The sequence below is a fragment of the Dipteris shenzhenensis genome, chromosome 4 (genome assembly GCF_047967505.1).
Source record: "Dipteris shenzhenensis isolate YYH24624 ecotype China chromosome 4, Dip_SZ_1.0, whole genome shotgun sequence".
NCBI classification, from domain to species: domain Eukaryota; kingdom Viridiplantae; phylum Streptophyta; class Polypodiopsida; order Gleicheniales; family Dipteridaceae; genus Dipteris; species Dipteris shenzhenensis.
The window spans coordinates 34,561,988-34,582,422 of record NC_141599.1 but is presented as its reverse complement, the minus strand read 5'-3'; the positions used below and the strand labels follow the sequence as shown (position 1 = coordinate 34,582,422).

General features: G+C 44.6%; 1 protein-coding gene across 2 annotated transcripts in view; it reads right to left on the bottom strand.

Moving 5' to 3' along the window:
- Positions 1 to 20,435, bottom strand: part of LOC147902762 (calmodulin-binding transcription activator 3-like) — a 158,371-nt gene that overhangs the window by 56,687 nt on the left and 81,249 nt on the right. For both annotated transcript variants that reach the window (XM_087373763.1, XM_087373764.1), the window contains exon 8: positions 177 to 710. In XM_087373763.1, coding sequence (XP_087229889.1) covers positions 177 to 710 — 534 coding nt within the window. The remainder of the gene's footprint in view (positions 1 to 176; positions 711 to 20,435) is intronic.

Genomic DNA, 20,435 nt, shown 5'->3' with positions numbered 1-20,435 from the left:
TTATTTGCACAAACAAGCTATAAATCGGACATTTCACTCTAATAAAAGGATAATGAAAGGATGACAAATTGTACTTTTGTGGGAATCACCACGTGTGACTGATTAAGGGTTGAACAGTGTCAGTAATAAAACATAGCAAAACAACTTTTGTACTTGTAGGGAATTCAAAATACAACCTTCGCCTCATCAGAACAATAGGACCATTCCGGCGTGAAGTCCAAAATGCTGAGACATTGCTTCTGCAAAAATGATGGTCCTGGGCCACCATGAACTAGCACTTGCGGTGGCAAGCCTGAGCCTCCAACCACTGCATACTGGTTCTCGAAGTCTGTCCAAAACGCCTCAGGTCTAGATGAGACCGCTTGCAAAGAATTTGAACTATCGTCTTCGGATTCCTTAACAATCCAGCTCCCATCAAGGTCCTCAAAGCTCTCTTTTTCATTTATATTTGATCCATCAGACTGAATGGAGTGTATCAAATCAGACACATTTGGAGATAGGAGTCTGCTATCAATGCCCTGCAATTCCTGATCGATATTGAATGGTTTGATATCCATGGATAAAGCCTCGGGTTTAAGATAGCTGGACTGCTGATTCTGCTGGTGAATTTGATTCCCCAAGTGCGATGTTCTCGATTCACAAAATCTGTTTTCTTCATTCAACATCCCTGGCTTGTCATACTTAGGACTTTGAGCCTTCTGTTTAACCAGCTGCCAGGAATGATACAAGACATAATATATCATGCATTGCCTATATAACAAGATACACAAAGAAAAGATTACCTACATAAAGACCATCATGTTTTCGTTCCTATGTTATCCATATCACAGGTCCTCTTGTAATACGTATACAAAATAAGTTCTGCTCAGCACAGGAATGAAGTGTTTGTCACTCCCTCCCTGAAGAGACAATTAACAAATCTGAAAATCCTGCACTGACACAGGTCATATTCTAATTATTGAAGAGACCCATTAAAACGTGTGCAATTTTGACTGCAACCTAGTTTGGTTCTAAGGAATAGATGTACCCTTCAAAAAATAGATGTTCTAAGGCATAAAACAAAAGACAACTGAATCCATTGGAAAACAAAATTGGCCCTTGTTTTGTGCCTTGATGCCATATCTAGGAATACCACAGGTTGGTATGTAGGCACTGAGCTACAGAGAACGACCAGAGAAATAGCCAGTACTTTTTTGCAGAGAAAGTATTCTTCTACTCAGTTCTTTTTTGTTTAAAAAAGTAGAAGAAACACCTTGGTTGCACAGAAGTCATTCCATCATCAAGCAAAACTCAACTATGAAGGTCAAAGCAACGTCAGAAACTACAAAATCAAAGTAACGAAGAAAAAAGAAACCCTAGCTATGCTCGAAATAGCCAACTAGGACACTTATGTGAAACCATGCCACCCAAGCCGAAAAGAAAATTATGATGCCTCAGGAAAAATTCTGGTCAACCTTGGGCCACTCTAGAGATACCAAGCAGTCCCATGTTCATAAGATTGATCTAAATGGATGTGGTGGTACCTAAAGGCAGTGAACCTTCTAGATGTGTCAGGTAACAAGACTCCCAATTCTCTACCAAACAGCTTCTTCTTAGCCTAGATCCTACCAATTCCTCTCTAGACAAATGCTTGGATCACAGGTTACTTACAGAGGTAATAGCAATTGGACTTGCATTCAAGTAGTTGGTATTTAATGTGGGATTTCTTTGGACCAGTTGAAAGCATCACTGTTCTCACAGCCTGAGATGCCTCACTCATCACTGTGGTATGTTCCACAAATGGCATTTAATGTAGGATTTCTTTGGCATTTAATGTAGGATTTCTTTGGAGCAGTTGAAAGAATCACTCTTCTCACAGCCTGAGATGCCTCACTCATGACTGTGGTATGGTCCACATATGGCAAGAGATGGATGGCACTCCAGTACATGGAGACTTGCATTCAGGGAAGAGCAGAGGACCGGGAGAAATGGTAGTTTTATTCCACTCATACCTACAGCTGCACCTCATCATCATATACAGAGATGAGCACACCCGTTACAAGTGGATCAGCCTCACGAATATAGATGTCTATATTGTCACATGCGATTTCCCTCTAGAGACATTTGACTACGCTAGAACCTCCATAACAAGGAGGTGGATATCAGATTTCCTACACGTATACAACAGGGAAAGGTTCAACTTCACCAGGGCTTTAATGCCAAGAAGAGGGCAATGGACACAGGGATCCTAGAGCCTCATGAGGATGCCATCCTGTTCCCACAGATAGACACCGCAGCCCGATAGTTTAGCCATAGACCAGAGGGCACACATGTTAGGGCTACAATCGCACAATATGCGAGATAATTATTGGACATGTGCACTGCACATGGCATAATGGGTCATTTGCTTTCACACCACAGATTTTCAATTTCACAATAGTCCGCTAGAGCTGCACTATGCTTTATATGTCCCTATCCACCAATGTTAAGGCTGGATTATTTTCCTGTGGTATTTGGCTATTCATAGGAAATATTCATCATGTTACCGTAGAGGCAATGTTGGGAGGTTATTTAGCAGAGACTTGAAAGACAAATTGACAATCCACATGTTCAAAGGTGAGACCAGGGGGCCTGATGAGCTAGAAGAACCTCTCACAGGTCTTCAGCTTTTCTCTAACAAATGATGAGAGCAAGGTCATTAACGATGGCACACACTTTAAAGACTATGGCCCCGCTTGATGGAGAAATATGGGAGAGTCATCAGGTGATTACAACAACCTCATGGTATCCACTTTTGTGTCTCCATTCATCCTCGATGAAACAGTGATGCGTTGCATTTACACCGACAAGATCAGTCCCAAAAGACAACCACCAATCATGTATCCATGAGGAAGCGCAAAAGTTTACTAAACTGTTTGAGCCTAAATACAGCAGTATAATGAAGATGTTTTTCAGTTTCTCCCATTTGGGCAGGACAATATAGCCAAAGATGCAATGCAAGGACATGTCGTTAGAATTGCCATGTGGGATATATGGCAAAGAAATCAATCCTTCCACAGTGGAAAAAAGTGGACAGCAAGATATGGAGGAGCGTGCAAGGTCTATGTGATTTTGGAGTTTCTCGATGCTGAGCTTCCTAGGATGGACCAACACCTACATGAACTAGGAGGTGCCAAAATATCTAGTTCAAAGAGCTATCTTACTTTTCCTTTTGGCCCGTCCAACCACCGCTTGCAAATTTGAGGACAAAACAAATATTGAGCGGGATGGTTGTAATGAAAGCAAAAAGTTGGCCAAGTTAGTGGGGGTTAGGATTATTAGTACTTGGGGGTCATTGCAAGATTAAGAAGTCAAACTAATTTGCAATGTATCTTTTGATGCGACTCCTACCACCTCTATAGTCAGCTCTTCTACTTCCTTCACCTCTCTCTCTCAATAGCAGGAGGGGGCTAGACCACACAACATAGAGGCTGACCGGTCACAGCGACGCGTCAAAGCTTATATACACATGAGTCAGCTCCAGGACATAGTGGAGTAGAGGAGGAGGAGCTGCCTGATATGAGGGCAGCTTGGATCATCAGAGAGAGCCGACACGATGCCACTGAGAGAGAAACGCACAGATCATGCGCGAGACAGAGAGTGCCTAGAGCACATTCTATTGAGGTCTGACCTATCACAGTTTTCCTCAGGGGGACCGACAGAGACGACGGGTCACTCTGGACATAGCCTAAAGAGTTCGGAGATCAAGAAGACCATGTCCCCCGCCATAGAGCGAGACATCTCGACAGATGCAAATACGAGATATTTTCACAGCTCACCAGAGAGCCATCACTGTGCTGAGCTTCGATTTCTCAGTCACAGCTCCGAGGTTTATCTGATTCACTTGTGCTTGACTGATTATGATTTTGCTAGCATAGATTAGATTAGTACTCAACAAGGGCCCTAGCGCACCCTTTGCTCCAGCCCACCACTGAGGCTTGTATGAGCCTACTTTTTTGCACACTTTGTCCCATATGTCAGAGGCCTCCCGCAGACGTTAATACATCTCTGTCTCTCTCTCTCTCTCTCTCAACAGAACAGACCTTGGAAAATATGAGAGCAAATATGGCATAGCAGCCTCAATTAGAATGCAAGCAAGAAATAGGCACCTTAGGGACATGGGCAAGTAAGGTGATAAATGGGCACATACAGACAGATGCACATTTAGACAAGGGAAAAAAATCAGAAGGGATGGATGCCAATGAGTACAAAGAGAGAAAAAAGAGCATAGAATACCGTCATACGGGGCCTACCTGAAAAAGAAAAGGAAACACCCCTCTCACTTGCAAAGGATGTCGGGGACTTTTTTGCTGAGCATTTTGCCATGCAAGAGGTTGTGGTCTTTGGGGCACACAGAGTAGGAAGAAAGAGGGATGAAAATTCAAGCCATCGGGCAATTGTTTGCACAATGCTTGACACACGCAAGACGGAAATCATCTTGGACAGCAGCAGGATTTATCTAAAGGGAACGCCTTTCTACGTGACAGAAGACCGCACCCCCAGGCAGCAAGAAGAAAGGAGACGTATGTATGAGACTCGAGTCAAAAAAAAAGAGCAAGGAGCTGAACAGGCTTTATAGGAACACGAGGCCTATGAGACCCACCAGAAGAAGCTGAAGATCATGTTTTGGAATTGTAGAGGCTTTCCTTGGTATAAAGGGGCTGGATTGAACTAAGTGCTGCATGATGCAGACATTATTTTTCTTGCAGAGACTTGGGAAAGGGATATACGCAGGATTCCTAAAACCGATGGTTATTTGGTGCACTCCATTTGGCAAAAGCAAGTAGGTATACGAGGGCAAGGAGGGGTAGCATGCATATACAAAGACCATTTACATGACAGGATCTCCATAGTCAAAGATGACATCCCCAAACGCTTCATATGGATCATGGTAAAAGCAAGCCATCCATTGTATATTGCAGGATGCTACATCCCTCATAGAGAATCCCCCTTCTACCAGAGACATGAGGTTGATCCATCCCAACCATTTGGAGACCTATGCTTAGATATTGCCATGTTCAGCAAACAAGGAAATGTTATGCTTATTGGTGACTTAAATGCACGCATAGGAGACTCACAATTTCAATATCCCACACAGCAAGAATATATAAAGGACCAGGAGATAGACATTGACCCCGGTTGGTGTAGATGCTCGGAGGATAAAGTGGTGAACGCACATGGCACAGCATTGGAGCACTTGATGAATGGGATGCACATGTTGGTGGTAAATGGGACAGCCCTTTTCCCAAAATCCAATTTACCTACTTGTTTTCCTGCCAGCGGGGGGGCTAGTGTAATTGACTATGCATTGATTCATGTGGAAGCTTGTAATCTTGTCCACAATTTCTCACTTGGCCCGAAGTCTCCAGACTCAGATCACAAACCACTCTATGTAGAGCTTAATATATTGTTGGCCACAGCAATTTTTGAGCAGCAGCTGAGTGTGGATATAGAATAAATGAGGCGAAAAAGATGGAGTATGCTGAAAGTTTAGAGGCATGCCTGCTGGGAAAACAGAATTTTGGGTGGGCAGAACTGAAGAATGCTATTCTCACCACAGCCAAGTCAGTTTTGGGGTACAAAAAGAACAGTAAAGAGCGTAAGAAAGGGCTACCCTGTAATGACTGGTTTGATGCTGAGTGCAAGGCAGCTAGGAATGCACTGAAGGGGATTCCAATGGGAGATGAGAGAAGAGCAGCTGAGAAACAGTTACAAGCTCTCATACGCAAAAAGAGGCGTTTGTATATTGAGAAAAAGGAATGGACAGATGCAATTGACTTTGTCAAGCAACCTAGAAGAGCATGGAGAGGAGTTAAACAAAAGCCAAATGACATCATGGGAGATTTTACAGAAAAAGAGATGTTTGAGTATGCTCAACAGCTCTACACCCATCCTAAGGATCGGCCCATGGTGAGCATGTCTCTCTTTGGCAACACTCAAGGCTTTTTCTCATTGGAGGATGTACAAGATGGCCTAAAGAAAATGGCAAACGGGAAGGTGGCAGACACTCTACATCTCACGGCAGAACTTATTAAGTGGACCAACGAGCACACGCAAAGGCACATACTAATGGCATTAAACCAAGCATTGGTATATGGCTTCCCGATAGAATGGCAAGAGAACTGGATCAAACCAATTTACAAGGGGGGTGACCGCGATCAATTATCAAACTATAGAACCATTATGGTATGTTCCACTCTAGCCAAGCTATATAGTACAATAGTAGAGGCAAAGTTGAGTATTTGGGCAGAAAAGGAAAAGAAGAGGGCAGTGGGACAAGCGGGTTTCAGGCCCAAACACTCTACGGTGGATCACCTAGTCACCCTAGTACTCTCGACCTTATCATGCACACTTACAAAAATATATATGTTGGCAATGAGAACTGAAAATTGACCTACCTTGTAACTTGTTGAATTTAGAAACTATGTTATGGTTTTTAACATTGGCGTATTCTTTTGGATTCTCGGTTAGAGATGTAGCTAGAATTTATTCTCTTGGATTCTCAATTAGAAATGCAGCTAAAGTAATTAGATGGAATTCTTCTTGCTCGATGATCCTCTTTGTTGCACCCTTCAACATTAACATAAATGTAAATATAGTCATGATGAAACAATGGTTGCTAGGGGCCTTTCAAAGCTCTGACCTTGAGGGGTGCACTACTTAGAAAACATATGTATCACATGCATTTGAGGGGTTTTTTAAAAATCCCTCAACTAAAATTTTTCCCCCAATAAAAACACCCCTCTTTACTTATGAACTAAGTGATTTTTCTAAAGTTGAATTAAAAAATGCCTCATGTTATTGTAAACTTGTTAAAATTTTCCAAAAAGTTAAATTAAAATATCCCTCCTTTTGAATGCACATGGTACACTAAAATTTTATGAGGTGAAACCCCTGAGGCTTTGACTAAGAATGTTTAGTGGAGATTTAGATTCATTGAAACAGTAGATGACACACACCGTTGCAAGTTCGCTTGGATTTCAAAGATCCTGACTTGGTGGACTTGCTTCATCTCTTGCAGGTCCCTATGCTTTTTCTTATAAGCATATCGACTATTTTGTGCTTATGCTTACATTGGAATATTTTCCTTATATGCCTATGCTTATGCGCTTATATGTGTATGTATGCTTATGTACTTATACACCTATGCTTATATGCTTATATGCCTCTGCTTATGCACTTATATGCCTATGTGTATGCACTTATATGCTTATGCTTATGCTTATGCTTATGCACTTATATGCCTTTGCTTATGCTTATGCACTTATATGCCTATGCTTATGCACTTATATGCCTATGGTTATGTGTTTATATATGCATGTGCTTAACAAGTTAAGCACTTATGCTTATGCTTATGCTTAAGAGTTCAAGTATATCCTTATGTTTATATGTCCACTAGTAGATTGTCTATCAGAAATACTACCAGCCCAGGCATATTCTGTTCAGAAAGTGGGCTGGCTGTTAATGTTACCAAAACTAAACTCATGACAGTCAAAACTATGCAGCCAAGCAACCCCCCCTCAATCTCATACATGGGTCAACCAGTTGATACAGTGCACTCATTCAAATACCTAAGCATTGAAATTCTAGCCAATAATAAATGGAGCAGTTGTGTGCAACGGAGACTTGATGCAGGATGGGGAAAGTATTACCAATTTGAAAATGACTGCAGTAATAGCAATACAAGAAGATGGCATGTACGAAACATGATTTTTGGGGCATATGTGATACAAACAGTGCTCTATGGAGTAGAGGTGTGGGGTGGGAAAATATCATCCTCGAAATGGAATGATTTGGAAAAAATGCAGAAATCTTTTATTAGGAGACACCTTGGCATCAAGGCTACTACACCCTACTCTCTACTTCTAGAGACAGGATGCTTACCCATAGAGTTACATGCTTTAAAGAAGGTACTCAGATACATTACAAAGGTCAAAGGCATGGATGCTGAAAGGCTGCCAAAGAGGGCATGGGGAGAAAGTCAAAAGCCCCAAAAGACAAACAAGAGCAAGATTTTGGCATTTGGATGGGCACTAGATCTGAGAAATTGGTTCAGGAAGTGGGAGGTAGAGGAGTACTTGAACTACTCACCAGAGGAGGTAGATGAAGATGCTTTTCATCGTGACCTGCTGAATGCACTACACAGGATTTGGCAAACAGCTAAAAATAGAGATAAGTTCGAGTACTACTGCACATTTATCAACCCCCAATATTGGCCCACTTATACGGCAGAGGAGTCAGCCGCGCAGAAGTACATTTGCACACCTATGACGCGGAGGGCTTTGGCTTCACTTCGCACCCGATCACACCAGCTGCAAATTGAAATAGGAGGATGGAAAGACATGCCAAGAGAGAGCAGAATATGCCAATTATGTGACCAGGGTATGCCAGAAACAGAAGAACGCATGGTAATGATATGCCCTTACTATGCACACATTAGGAAAAAGTTCAGCTCTCTTCTTGAGGGACATAACAGACTGGCTGATTTGCTACATAAGGTGTCACCCTCAGCTTTAGGAACATTTGTATCTAAGCTTTTCAAGCACAAAAACTCACCTAGACATAAAGGCAGTTTCTCTTATTACCCTCCCCTTTGAGGGAGGAGTCTTTATGTATGTAAGGCTTTGTATTGTTTCAGGTCCCATAGGCCGATTTTTTGTCTTCAGAGGACGATAATATATTCTTATTCTTCTTCTTCTTCTTCTCTCTCTCTCTCTCTCTCTCTCTCTCTCTCTCTCTCTCTCCTACCCCCCCTGCCGCACAACAGGCTCAAGCGCTTCTTCCTTCTCCCATGCTTCCTCCGGATCCGGCCTTGACCCCCCGCATTTGGGGCTTGAGTGTTAGGACTTCTTGTAAGCAGATGCAACAAGCCACGTAGACATGCACATCTGCTAGTGTGAGAATTAAGTGCCCTTTGCTTGCAAAGTTTTCAGGATCAGTAAAAGCTGTTCGAAAATTACAGCTTATTCATAGTGATGTCTGTGGTCCCATGAGGACTCCATCATTGGGTGGTCATCTTTACTTTGTCACTTTTATAGATGACTACTCCAACTACACTTGGGTTTATGGGCTGAAACGCAAATCAGAAGTGTTTATGGTTTTCAAACACTTTGCAGCCATGGTTGAAAATGAATCAGGACTCAAGATACAGACATTACGCACAGATAGAGGAGGGGAGTATTTGTCTACAGATTTTGATGCTTTTTTGAAAGACAAGGGCATTGCACATCAGCTTACAGTGAGGCTAACCCCTCAGCAAAATGGCAAAGCTGAGAGGAAAAATCGTACTCTTATGGAGATGGATAGATGCATGCTAAAAAGCAAAAAATTGTCTCACAAATTTTGGCTTGAAGGTCTCATGTGTGCCAATTATATTTTGAATCGGGCTCCCACAAAAGCTTTGAAGACAAAGACTCCCTATGAAGTTTGGCAAGGGAGAAATCCTTCTGTGGATCATTTTCATGTTTTTGGATGCCTTGCATACGCTCATGTGCCCGTTGAGTTTCGGCATAAGTTGTCTGATAAGGCAATCAAATGCATTTTTGTTGGGTACAGTCACACGCAAGATTATTGTCAGTAGAGATGTTATATTTTCAGAAAATTCAGCTCACACTCAAGCTGAATTTGATTTGCCTACTTCTTCCGATGATGTCTTTGAGGGATTACTACCCATTGCCTTGGGTTCCCCTGCTGATATATCTGATGCAAATCAAAATTTTCAGATACCTCCACATGCTCCGATTCAGCCACAGGATGTCTTACCACCTCCACAAGCAGTGGAAGAGGTTGTTCAGCAAGAAATTGCAGATATACATGCAGCAAAAACAGTCCCAAATTGACTGTTACAAACTCTCAGGGAGAGTAAAATTGATGCTCCACTACCTGGCAGAACTCGGAGTGCAGTAAGGCATGGGGGGGGTGCTCTTTCAGTTGAATCAGCTTATGCAGGTACTCTTCTTGATGAGGAGGAGCCTGAGACATTTGAAGAGGCACAGGATAATGTGCATTGGATGAATGCCATGCACGATGAATTGCAGTCCATTCAAAAAAATCAGACATGGGAAGTTGTCGTTGTCGATTTGCCACCAGGTAAACATGCCATAGGTACATGGTGGGTTTTCAAAGTCAAAAGAAAGCCAGATGGGTCCATTGATCGGTACAAGGCAAGGCTGGTTGCAAAAGGATATGCTCAGAAAAAGGGCATAGACTATGAGGAGACTTTTGCTCCTACATCCAGAATGACAACCATCCGGTCAGGTATAGCCATGGCTGCAAATTTTCAATGGAATGTTCATCAGTTGGACATTAAAACAGCCTTCCTTAATGGAGACTTGTTGGAAGAGGTTTATGTCAAACAACCTCCAGGCTTTGAAATTTCAAGAAATGCACTTCAGGTATGCAAGCTGAATAAAGCTTTGTATGGGCTGAAACAAGCCCCACGTGCATGGTATGCCAAAATTCATGCCTTTCTGACCAGCAAGGGGCTGCACAATAGTCCAACTGAAAGCACCCTCTACATCAAGAAGGATGGGGGGGATATTTTAGTCATCATTCTTTATGTAGATGACTTACTGCTCACAGGGTCAAATGAGGATCATATTGCAGATTTTAAAGCTGAATTGTAGACCACTTTTGACATGTCAGATTTGGGACTGCTACACTTTTATTTGGGGATCCAGTTCACTCAAGAGAAAAGTGGCATCGTTATGTCTCAATCCAAGTATGTGCAAAAACTCTTGGACAGATTCAACATGCAGGATTGTAAGCCCATAGCTACTCCCATGGAGCCGGGGCTGAAGCTTACAATGCATGATGCAGGTGAATCAATTGATGTCACACTCTACAGTCAGGCTGTTGGATGCCTCATTTATCTCTGCAATACACGACCTGATATTCAGTTTGCAGATATATGCACAGCCCAAAGACTATGCATTGGCAAGCTGTAAAACGCATCTTCCGTTATTTGCAAAATACCAAGTCTTTTGGCTTGATGTTTCCCAGAGGGGGTAACTTGCAGATGCATGCCTATAGTGACTCAGATTGGGCTGGAGACTATGACACTAGGCAGTCCACAAGTGGCAATTGTTTCTTTTTGGGCAAAGCTTGTATTTCTTGGTTGAGTAAGAAACAATCTACAGTGGCTACCTCTTCATGTGAAGCTGAGTACAGGGCAGCTTTCACAGTGACAATTGAATGTGTTTGGCTGCGTCGTTTATTTGCTGATCTTCATCTTTCATTGGAGGGTCCTTCTCCAATTCTCACTGATAGTCAGAGTGCTATTGCAGTGGCAAAGAATCCTGTGTTTCATGCTCACACGAAGCACATTGAGGTTCACTATCACTACGTCAGAGAGAAGTTGCATGCAGGAGAGATCAGTATGATCTATGTGTCAACACATGACAATGTTGCAGACATTTTCACCAAAGCACTTCCACGTGAAAAGTTTGAGGCGTTTCGCAGTGCCCTGAACTTATCTCCTTTTGGTGATTGATCATTTCCTTGTACATGACATTGGCACTGTAGGGGGGTGTTAGAATTATTGTTATAATTTAGCAGTGACCAATGCAATGTAATAAGTAGGTTAGGGGCACTTTTCCCTCACTTAGAGGTTTTTCCCCCTAACCACAGTTAGTTCACTAACTACGGTTAGTGAAGGATAAGGTTTTGTCACTTAGACAAAACCTATCCCTCTCTTCAGTTGTAACACACTCTTCTATTCCAACTATTGCTTTCAACTCACACTCTGCTGCTCTCTCTCCCTCTTGAACTCACACAGCCTCCCTCTCCCGTCGCTCAGCCTCTCCACCTCCGTTGCTCACCCTCTCTGCCTCAAGCCCCTCCTCACCGCTCAGCCTCTCTCTCTCTCTCTCTCACACAGAGTGGGTGGATGTCGTCCGCCGTCAGCCATCACAGCCTCAGAGATCGACTGTATCAGCTACATTGGCCGAGTCACAGCAGAGGGCCACAAAGGCCCTCAACATTCGCATTCGTGGTATCTTGCCCTCGGAGACAGAGTCCACGATGACACAGGCTGTGACCTTTGTCTCTCAGACATTGGGAGTACAGGATCATGGCATAGTAGGAGCATATAGAGTCGGGAGAGATCGTACTAGAGAGCAGCCCCTCATTATCAGATTCAGAGATGCCCAGGCACGTCTAGCTGCCCTCAGGAGGAGAGGGACACTCAGAGACCACCCACAGATTTCCATGGACGAGGATCTGACTCAGATACAGGTTGAGGAGCGCAAGGCGCTCATGCCTTAGAGAGACGCAGCCCGAGCTCAGGGCAAGTGGGCAGTGATCAGGGATGGCAGACTCATCACAGGCACCTTGAGGCGTGCTCCCACAGTGCCTAGGGATGACAGACCAGCAGATATGGCCCCACCTCCACCTCCTGCTCCGACCGCCTGACGGGACAGGGCTCATGGGACACACCACCTGTCAGATAGTCTACGCATCGCTGTATGGAACTGCAATGGTTCTTTTACAGCACAGCCAGGCAATCTACGGGGGGCTTTCTTTGGGAGAGATATCATCTTTTTCACAGAGACACACGAGAGTCCAGAGAGACCTTTGCCAAGAGTGACAGGATATACATGGAGATCTGCCTTCAGACAGCACACTCGAACATTTGGAGTGAGAGGATCTGGAGGAGTGGCCATTTTGTACAGAGAGCATCTCGATCGGATCATCACAGTGGAGAGAGCGGATTCACATGCCCGATTCTTGTGGGTACGCATCCACCGCAGAGCCCCTCAGCGAGATCTCTTTATTGCAGTTTGCTACTTCCCCCCGGCGCAGTCGTTTTATTCTTCCACTGGACCAGGCCAGTCCATATTTGAGGATCTCTCAGCGGACATTGCAGATTTTTCACATCGCGGAGAAGTCATCCTCTTAGGAGACTTCAACGCGAGGACCTCAAACAGACAGGCCCTTACTTATGACTTCATGGAGGATCCGGTCATACTTCCGCCATCTCACAATGATAGCCTCTGTCGGACTTCATCAGACTGCACAGTACAGCCCACAGATCAGGGACGTCAGTTACTGGAGCTCCTCACCTCGCACAGTATGGTCATTTATAACGGCTTGTCCAGGTGGCCACAGTCTTCCATGCCTACATTCTCTTCTGCTTCTGGGCGTGGCACTAGCGTGATCGACTACATCATAGGTCCCCCGACTCTAGTCCCTTCCATCCATAGCCTTACTGTTAGCCCCTTCATGCCCTCTGCCGACCATGCACTCATCCACTTTACTTTGACTCATGTCTCCCATGACCCACCCCCCCCTCGTCATCACGACCGCCAATCCTATTATGAGGTTCATTTCGACCACCAGTTCGATGATGTATATAGCCAGAACCTCAGCCGCCTACTCCGTCCTCATCTATTAGATGCTCTACCATCCACGCAGGACCGGTGGGAACTTGTTCATTCTTCACTCGTTTCTGCCGCCCACATGTCCTTCCCTGCCACGTGTCATTCGTCTAGTCCCCCACCGGTTGGTCTTGTTCCTTGCAACGGTTGGTATGACGAGGAGTGTAAGGAACTCCGCAGGAAACTTCACCTTGAGACCAAGGAGAAGTCTCCCCTCCTTACCGAAACCAAGAGAGACTACAAGTGGTTGGTTAGGCGCAAGAAACGCCAATTTCTAGCCCAGAATGAGGAGGAGCTGAGAAGCTTGCTTTTCAGCTGTGACTCCAAGGAATTCTGGAGAAAATTCCTCCGCTCGAAGTCTCAGAGCCCCCTTACACATCCACGTGTCTGGTCTGCATATACTTCAGCTCTATACGATGTTCCAGATCAGCCAGCCATCGATTTATCCCATTCCCCTAGGCCAGCTTCATCTATTCTTTTCACACCAGAGAGTGTCCGTGCAGCAGTCCACCGATTGAAGAACGGGAGAGCTAAGGATCATGATGGATTGCAAGCGGAGTATGTAATCCATGGGATTGATGCCTTAGATTTTGTTCTTTCCCGTCTCTTCAATGAGTCTGTTTGTACAGGCCTACCACAGTCCTGGTTAGGCAATACCATAGTACCTATCCACAAGTCGGGGGACCCTATGGAGCCGTCGAATTACAGGACCATCATGATCGGCCACGTTATGGCCAAGATCTTTGCATCAGTTTTGGAAAGCCGTATAAATGACCATGCCGAGACGACAGGACTCAGAGCCAGAGGGCAGGCTGGATTTCGTAGGGATCATTCGACACTTGACCACATCCTCACACTTAGGGCACTGGTGGAGGAGGCGAAGTCACGAAGGCAACGGCTTTATTGTTGCTTCGTGGACTTCAGGAAGGCATTTGACACAGTTCCGCGATTCAGATTGTTTCAGAGGATTCGCCAGATGGGCTTTAGTGGAGAGATACAGTGGGCTATCATGGCTTTGTATGAGAGGGTCATTGGTCGGGCTCGGACACGTGAGGGGCTCTCAGAGGAGGTATGCAGCACGATTGGGGTGAAGCAGGGCTGCCCGCTCTCTCCTACTCTCTTTGGATTATATATTGATGAGCTAGAGATGTTTGTACAGATGACAGGCGGTGTGGGCTCTACTCTCTCAGGATCCTCCATTCCTATCCTCCTGTATGCGGATGATGTGGTTCTCATTTCCTCTACTCCTCAGGGCCTCCAGGCACATATTGAGGCACTCCACAGGTTTTGCCAGGACAGGGGGTTGACCGTAAACCTTGGCAAGACCAAGGTTATGGTTTTCAACACCTCTGATCGTATTTACAGCACGGATGAGTTTTGCTTCACTTATGACGGACAGCCCATTGAGCTTGTTAGAGAGTACACTTATTTGGGGGCAGTTTTCAGGGGACCGGTCTTCACCATGACATATGCAGCACGAGATAGGATTAGTAAAGGGTATGCTTCGTTGGCTCATCTTGAGCGTCAGTGTTTTCAGTCCCACTTTCAGCATCCCGATACGAAATCCTTGCTTTTTGATACAGTGGTGAGACCAGCTGCGATGTATGCAGCTCCTTTCTGGGCAGGAGACCTCGGCGCTGCAGATTGGAGACGAGTAGAGAGGTTACAGATCATCATGTTCTCTCGGCTCATTAGGGCCAAGGCTACAGTTCCGCACGAGATCATGCTAGCAGAGTTTGGAGCTACTCCCCTTGCATTGGATGCAGCGTTTCAGTCGGTCATGTATCTGCACAGGGTCAGGGAGTTTGGAGACTCAGCAGCAGGCAGAGCTCGGTTGCCATGGTTAGCACTTGCATCTTCTATGGAGTTGGCACGATCAGGGACCCGAAACTGCTGGTACTTCAGACTCACTAGGTGGCTCACATCCCTTGGACTAGACATGGATAGACTGCCTCCGTTCCGATACAGCATAGATGCCCCTCATCTCGAGTTGATTCGCCACGAGCTTAGCCAGGTCACGAGAGCAGACTTGCTGCAGCTTCATACGTATCGCACTTGGATTTATCCCACGCAGCTTCCGGTGAAGATGGCCACATATCGTGACCACTTCCTTCAGATCTCAAAGGATGGATTTGTCATCCCACCAGGCTATACAGGTACCCACATGTCCCACTCACTGAGGATTGCCCTCGGCCAGCTTAGAGTCTCTTCGCATCAGCTCGAGATAGAGGCTGGTAGGATGCGACGCATGGAGGATGGACGGCGACCAGGCCGAGAGACCAAGATCTGCCCCTGCTGCACCATGGGAGAGGTGGAGTCAGAGGAGCACTTCATTTGCAGATGCCCGCTATATTATGAGATCAGAGGTAGATTCCACTGTCTCTTCACGGATGGCTTTGGACCTCTCTCACGAGTGATGGACTACGAGGATCAGCATTGCCTAGCCCTTTATGTCAGGGAGGCTACCTGTCCTTTTTTCGTCACTCTCCAAAATTCCTGTGTAGCCTCGTCCGTACAGCCGTATGGCACCCGTACAGCGTCCGTACGTTTTTGCTTTTCTGTTCTACTGTGTCAGTCCCCGTTTTGGCCGTACACCTCCCCCTCCGTACAGCTCCGTACACCTGCCCCCTCCGTACAGCTCCATCCGTACAATCCCCTACTTCCAACCGTACAACTCCTTGGAGTTTTTTTCTTGGGCTCTGTTGTCTTCTCCAAACGTCTTCTGTTCCAGCCAAAATCTTGCATTCCCATCTGTTGTTTACCTCCACATTATACTCTTCTTATCCTTTCTGGTGGACCTCCTGTGAATACTTCTTTTGGGACTGGTTTTTTTGGCTTTTACTGCCCTTTTACAGGTATTTCACTTTCAAGTTCCCCCTTTCACAAAGTCATGGCAGAGTATTCATATGAAAAAACGTTTCAAAAGGAGCCCTCGGCTCCCTGCAAGAAACAAAAGCAGGTTGAGGGTCAGCATGACCCGATACATGAGACTCTTGAGGCTCAACTGGTATATGATATAATGCATGAAGGATTTGCAGATACTAGAAAAGAGTGGAAAGACTCGGTTCCTTCAGTTGGCCTCATGGTTGAGGTCGATGAAATTGTGGATCCGGTCAGAGAATATGCCAAGAATGCAGTCATTTTATTTTTTTTAGGCCGAATGCCACCTGCTGTAAAAATAGGCAACTGGCTAACACGCACATTGGCTGGCTCTTTTGTTCGTAAAGTACACTATGCGGCTAGAGGCTTTTTTGAGGTGATCATGGTGGATGAGATCCACATACAAATGCTTTTGGAACACTCACCTCTTTTTTTTGGGCAGCAAATGGTGCATGTCTTGCCATGGTCTCCCACAAGGGACTATCAGGCTTTAATTCGACACAGATGCCCGGTTTGGGTTGAAGTTGTTGATTTCCCCCAATGTATGGCCTCGCTTTTGCCTAAAATTGCAGCATCTTTAGGTAAAGTGGTTTGCCCACCATGGCCAAATGGCAACTCAAACAGATTTTGCATTCTCTAGGATACTGATAATCCCACACCGGACTCTTATTCAGTCACGGTGAATAATGTGAACATGGGAAGTGCTTTTTATAAACTCAAATGGGGTTTATTTGCAGGGGCCTGTTTTGAATGCAAAAAGTTTGGACACATGGCTTCACAGTGTCCAATGAATCCACATAAAATGCCTCGTGCCACTTTGTCAGTTTCTATGCCCACTAAAGATGTTCCTACTCTAGTGGTCAGCAAAAATAAAAGCAGTAGACAGCCTGCTGGGAGTCAGGATAAAGGCAAAGCTCCAGTGGCTCCCAATGGGAATCTCACATCACATTCACCTCCTGTCATTCAATCCTCGACCAAAGGACAGCAACCTTCAACTGATGGCTGGCAGAGTCCAAGAAAAGTTATTTCTGCTAGAAGAATTCCACCCCCCCCGCACTTGGACTGGTGCCTCTTCTAGCGGGAATACCCCAAAGATAAACACTGGAATTGGGATTACATGGGCTGCCGTAACAGCCAGCAGAACACTCTTCCCTGAAGAAGAGGTTGCTGCGTTGCTGTCTACTTCTCAGGCGGCTACTTCTTCTCAGGCGCGAGGTCTCGACCTTGAGATAGAAATGCAAGGCTGACCTCATAAATTTTGCTGCTGTACATAGTTGTTACATTACTATAAATACCTGTATATATGACTGCTCACATCAAATGTTTCACACTCAATGTCCAGGGCATGTGTGACAGTAGGAAATGGAAATCTGTGTGGCTGTACATCAACAGATTTCAGCCTGACATAGTGGCTTTACAAGAACACAACCAACATATGTATGCAGGCAAGACAGGACACTACTGTGGATATGATATTTTTTATGCTGGGGAGCACTCTTTCTCAGGGGTTGTCTTTCTGATCAAACATGAGCTTCAACCAGCCATTGCATTAAATGACAACAAAGGCAGATGGCTTGTTCTCCAATGCTTTATTAGAGGAGAGGTGTTTGAATTTGCTTTAGTTTATGCACCTCAGTCCTCTAGAGAAAGAACTGCAATTTGGGATGCCATGCAACAATATCCGTGGAGATATCATGCCTACATATGTGGTGATTTCAATAATGCTCCACAACAGGGAGACAACACCTCCAGACATGATCATATGTTATCTCCTGAAAGGCATGCATGGTCTCAACTACTTCTACATCTGGATCTGGTTGACCTTTGGAAGGAATTGCAGCCTTTGTCACCGGGCTACACTTTTCAACATAATGCTCTTTCAGCCTATCAGGCACGTCTAGATCGATGGTATAGTGTTGCGCCCCAACAAAATGGGGAGTTCACATGCAAAATGTGGATTGACTATGCCTTTGTGCATTCAGACCATGCACCACTATGGTTACGGTTATCTTTTCATAACATGCCAGATGATAGATTGCCACACAGGAGACATCTCATCATCAACAATAGTTATTTGCAACATGCTGATTTCAAAGCAATGGTTACTGAAGCAGCTCATTGTCTTTCCTCCAGCAGCCATCTAAATGTTGATGATGCCTGGGATACTTTTATTTCTAAAATGCAAGTGGTGATTAGATTTTATGGCAAGTCTTACATGAAGACTCTGAGGGAAACCATTGCTCAGGCCAAATCTACTTGTCAAGACCTCACTGAACTCAGTCATCACCGTTCTTTGTCCTTGCATGAGCAAACAACACTATGCCAGGCCAGACATTGTCTTAAACTAAATGATCAAAGGAAACTGGCAAAATGGGAGACTAGAGCAAGACAAAGAGCCTTTACAGATAAAGGTTGCTCTTCCAAAGAATTTTTCAAAAGTTTACATCAGAAGAGAATCAAAACAGAAATTTGCAGAGTGCTTATGCCCGATGGATCATGGACCACCTCACGGTCACAGCTTGCTTCCTTTTGTGTGCATCATTTCTCGCAACAATTTGGCTCTGCAGCTCCTCTCTCGCAACAGATTTTACATGCACGAAATTTACTGTTGCAACATGTTTCTCCTATCATTTCCCCTCCTAAAGCTTTGGAATTGGAGGAACCTTTTACTGAGAGGGATCTGTCAGATGCGATCAAATCATGTGGCATATGGAAATCCCCTGGATGGGATGGTTTAACAGTAGAGTTTTTTCTAGCCTACTGGCCTATTTTGAAGCATTCTTTGCTATATATGGTGAATGCTGCGTGGCAAAATCAGAAAATGCCAGACACATGGAAGAGAGGTCTCATTAAGCTCCTTCCCAAAAAACAAATCTGTGAGTCTTTGGCAGATTGGAGACCTATCACTCTTATGCCCGTAATTTACAAAGTCACCACCAAAATGGTTGTCGATCGGCTAAAGGGGATTTTACATGATGGGTTGCCTCCTGCTCAATATGGCTTTGTCCCGCGCAGGCACATCACCGATAACATTGCTAATGCCTACATTGGAATTGAATATGCTAAATATACACAGCAGGATGTTTTGTTACTGCAAATTGATATTGCCAAAGCCTTTGATACTGTTCAGTGGGATATTATTTCATCGACTATGTAAGCATTGGGTTTTGGCACAAAAATGCAGCAGCTCATCACTTGGCTATATCAAGATAGTGAAGCTGCCTGTATACTCTCAGGAGATATTTCCCCATCCTGGACTCTTGCTTGCTCTGTCAGGCAAGGATGTCCCCTGAGTGCTTTACTTTTTGCTATAGCCACCCATCCACTGCTTCAATATTTGGATCACCTTTTGGACACTGATCAGTTACACGGTTTGGAGATTCTTGGTAGTCGCAGCATGATTGCTCAGGCATATGCTGATGATTCATTCTTTACTCCAAAAAATACTCGGGCTGATTTGTCCATGATTATGCATGCTCTTACTACATATGGTTTGGCTGCTAGCCTTCGGGTCAATTTTCAGAAATCAAAATTGCTGCCATTACATGCACAGGAATGGCACAACCTTCTGTGGCCTGGAGAAATTGTCCCCGCTTCTCATTTTATTCGACATCTTGGTTATCCTCTAGGCTGGGGACTCACCCAAACTGATTGGGTGCTAGCAAAATTAAGGGTAAAACTTGAATATTGGAAGCTTGCAACTTGGCCATTACATGTTCGCCTACCAATCACACAATCCATTTTGATAGCATACATACAATTTTATCTGCCTCTCACCATGTTCACTAAGGCAGATCTGGTTTCATTTATGTCAGCTATCATGGAAATTTTCTGGCGTTCAAAACATGGCAAGAAAAGTCTCAGATTACTCTCTATGCATCGTCTCTGTTCTCCCAAGATGCACGGAGGTCTGAACATTCTTGATATTCAAATGCATTTACTTGCTCACAGAGGGAAAATGATGATACAGTTTATGCAAGGAGATCAGCCTTGGGCTTTCATGATTCGCTCTCTCTTATTACATTTTCATACACCTACCTTTGGGCATTGGCAGCTTACTCAGTGGGATTTTTTATTTGGCTCTATCCAAGGCAAGATCAGAGGATGCCCTTTTGTCTCTCGTCTGCTTCTTGATTGGAAACATATTCTATCCCATTTGGA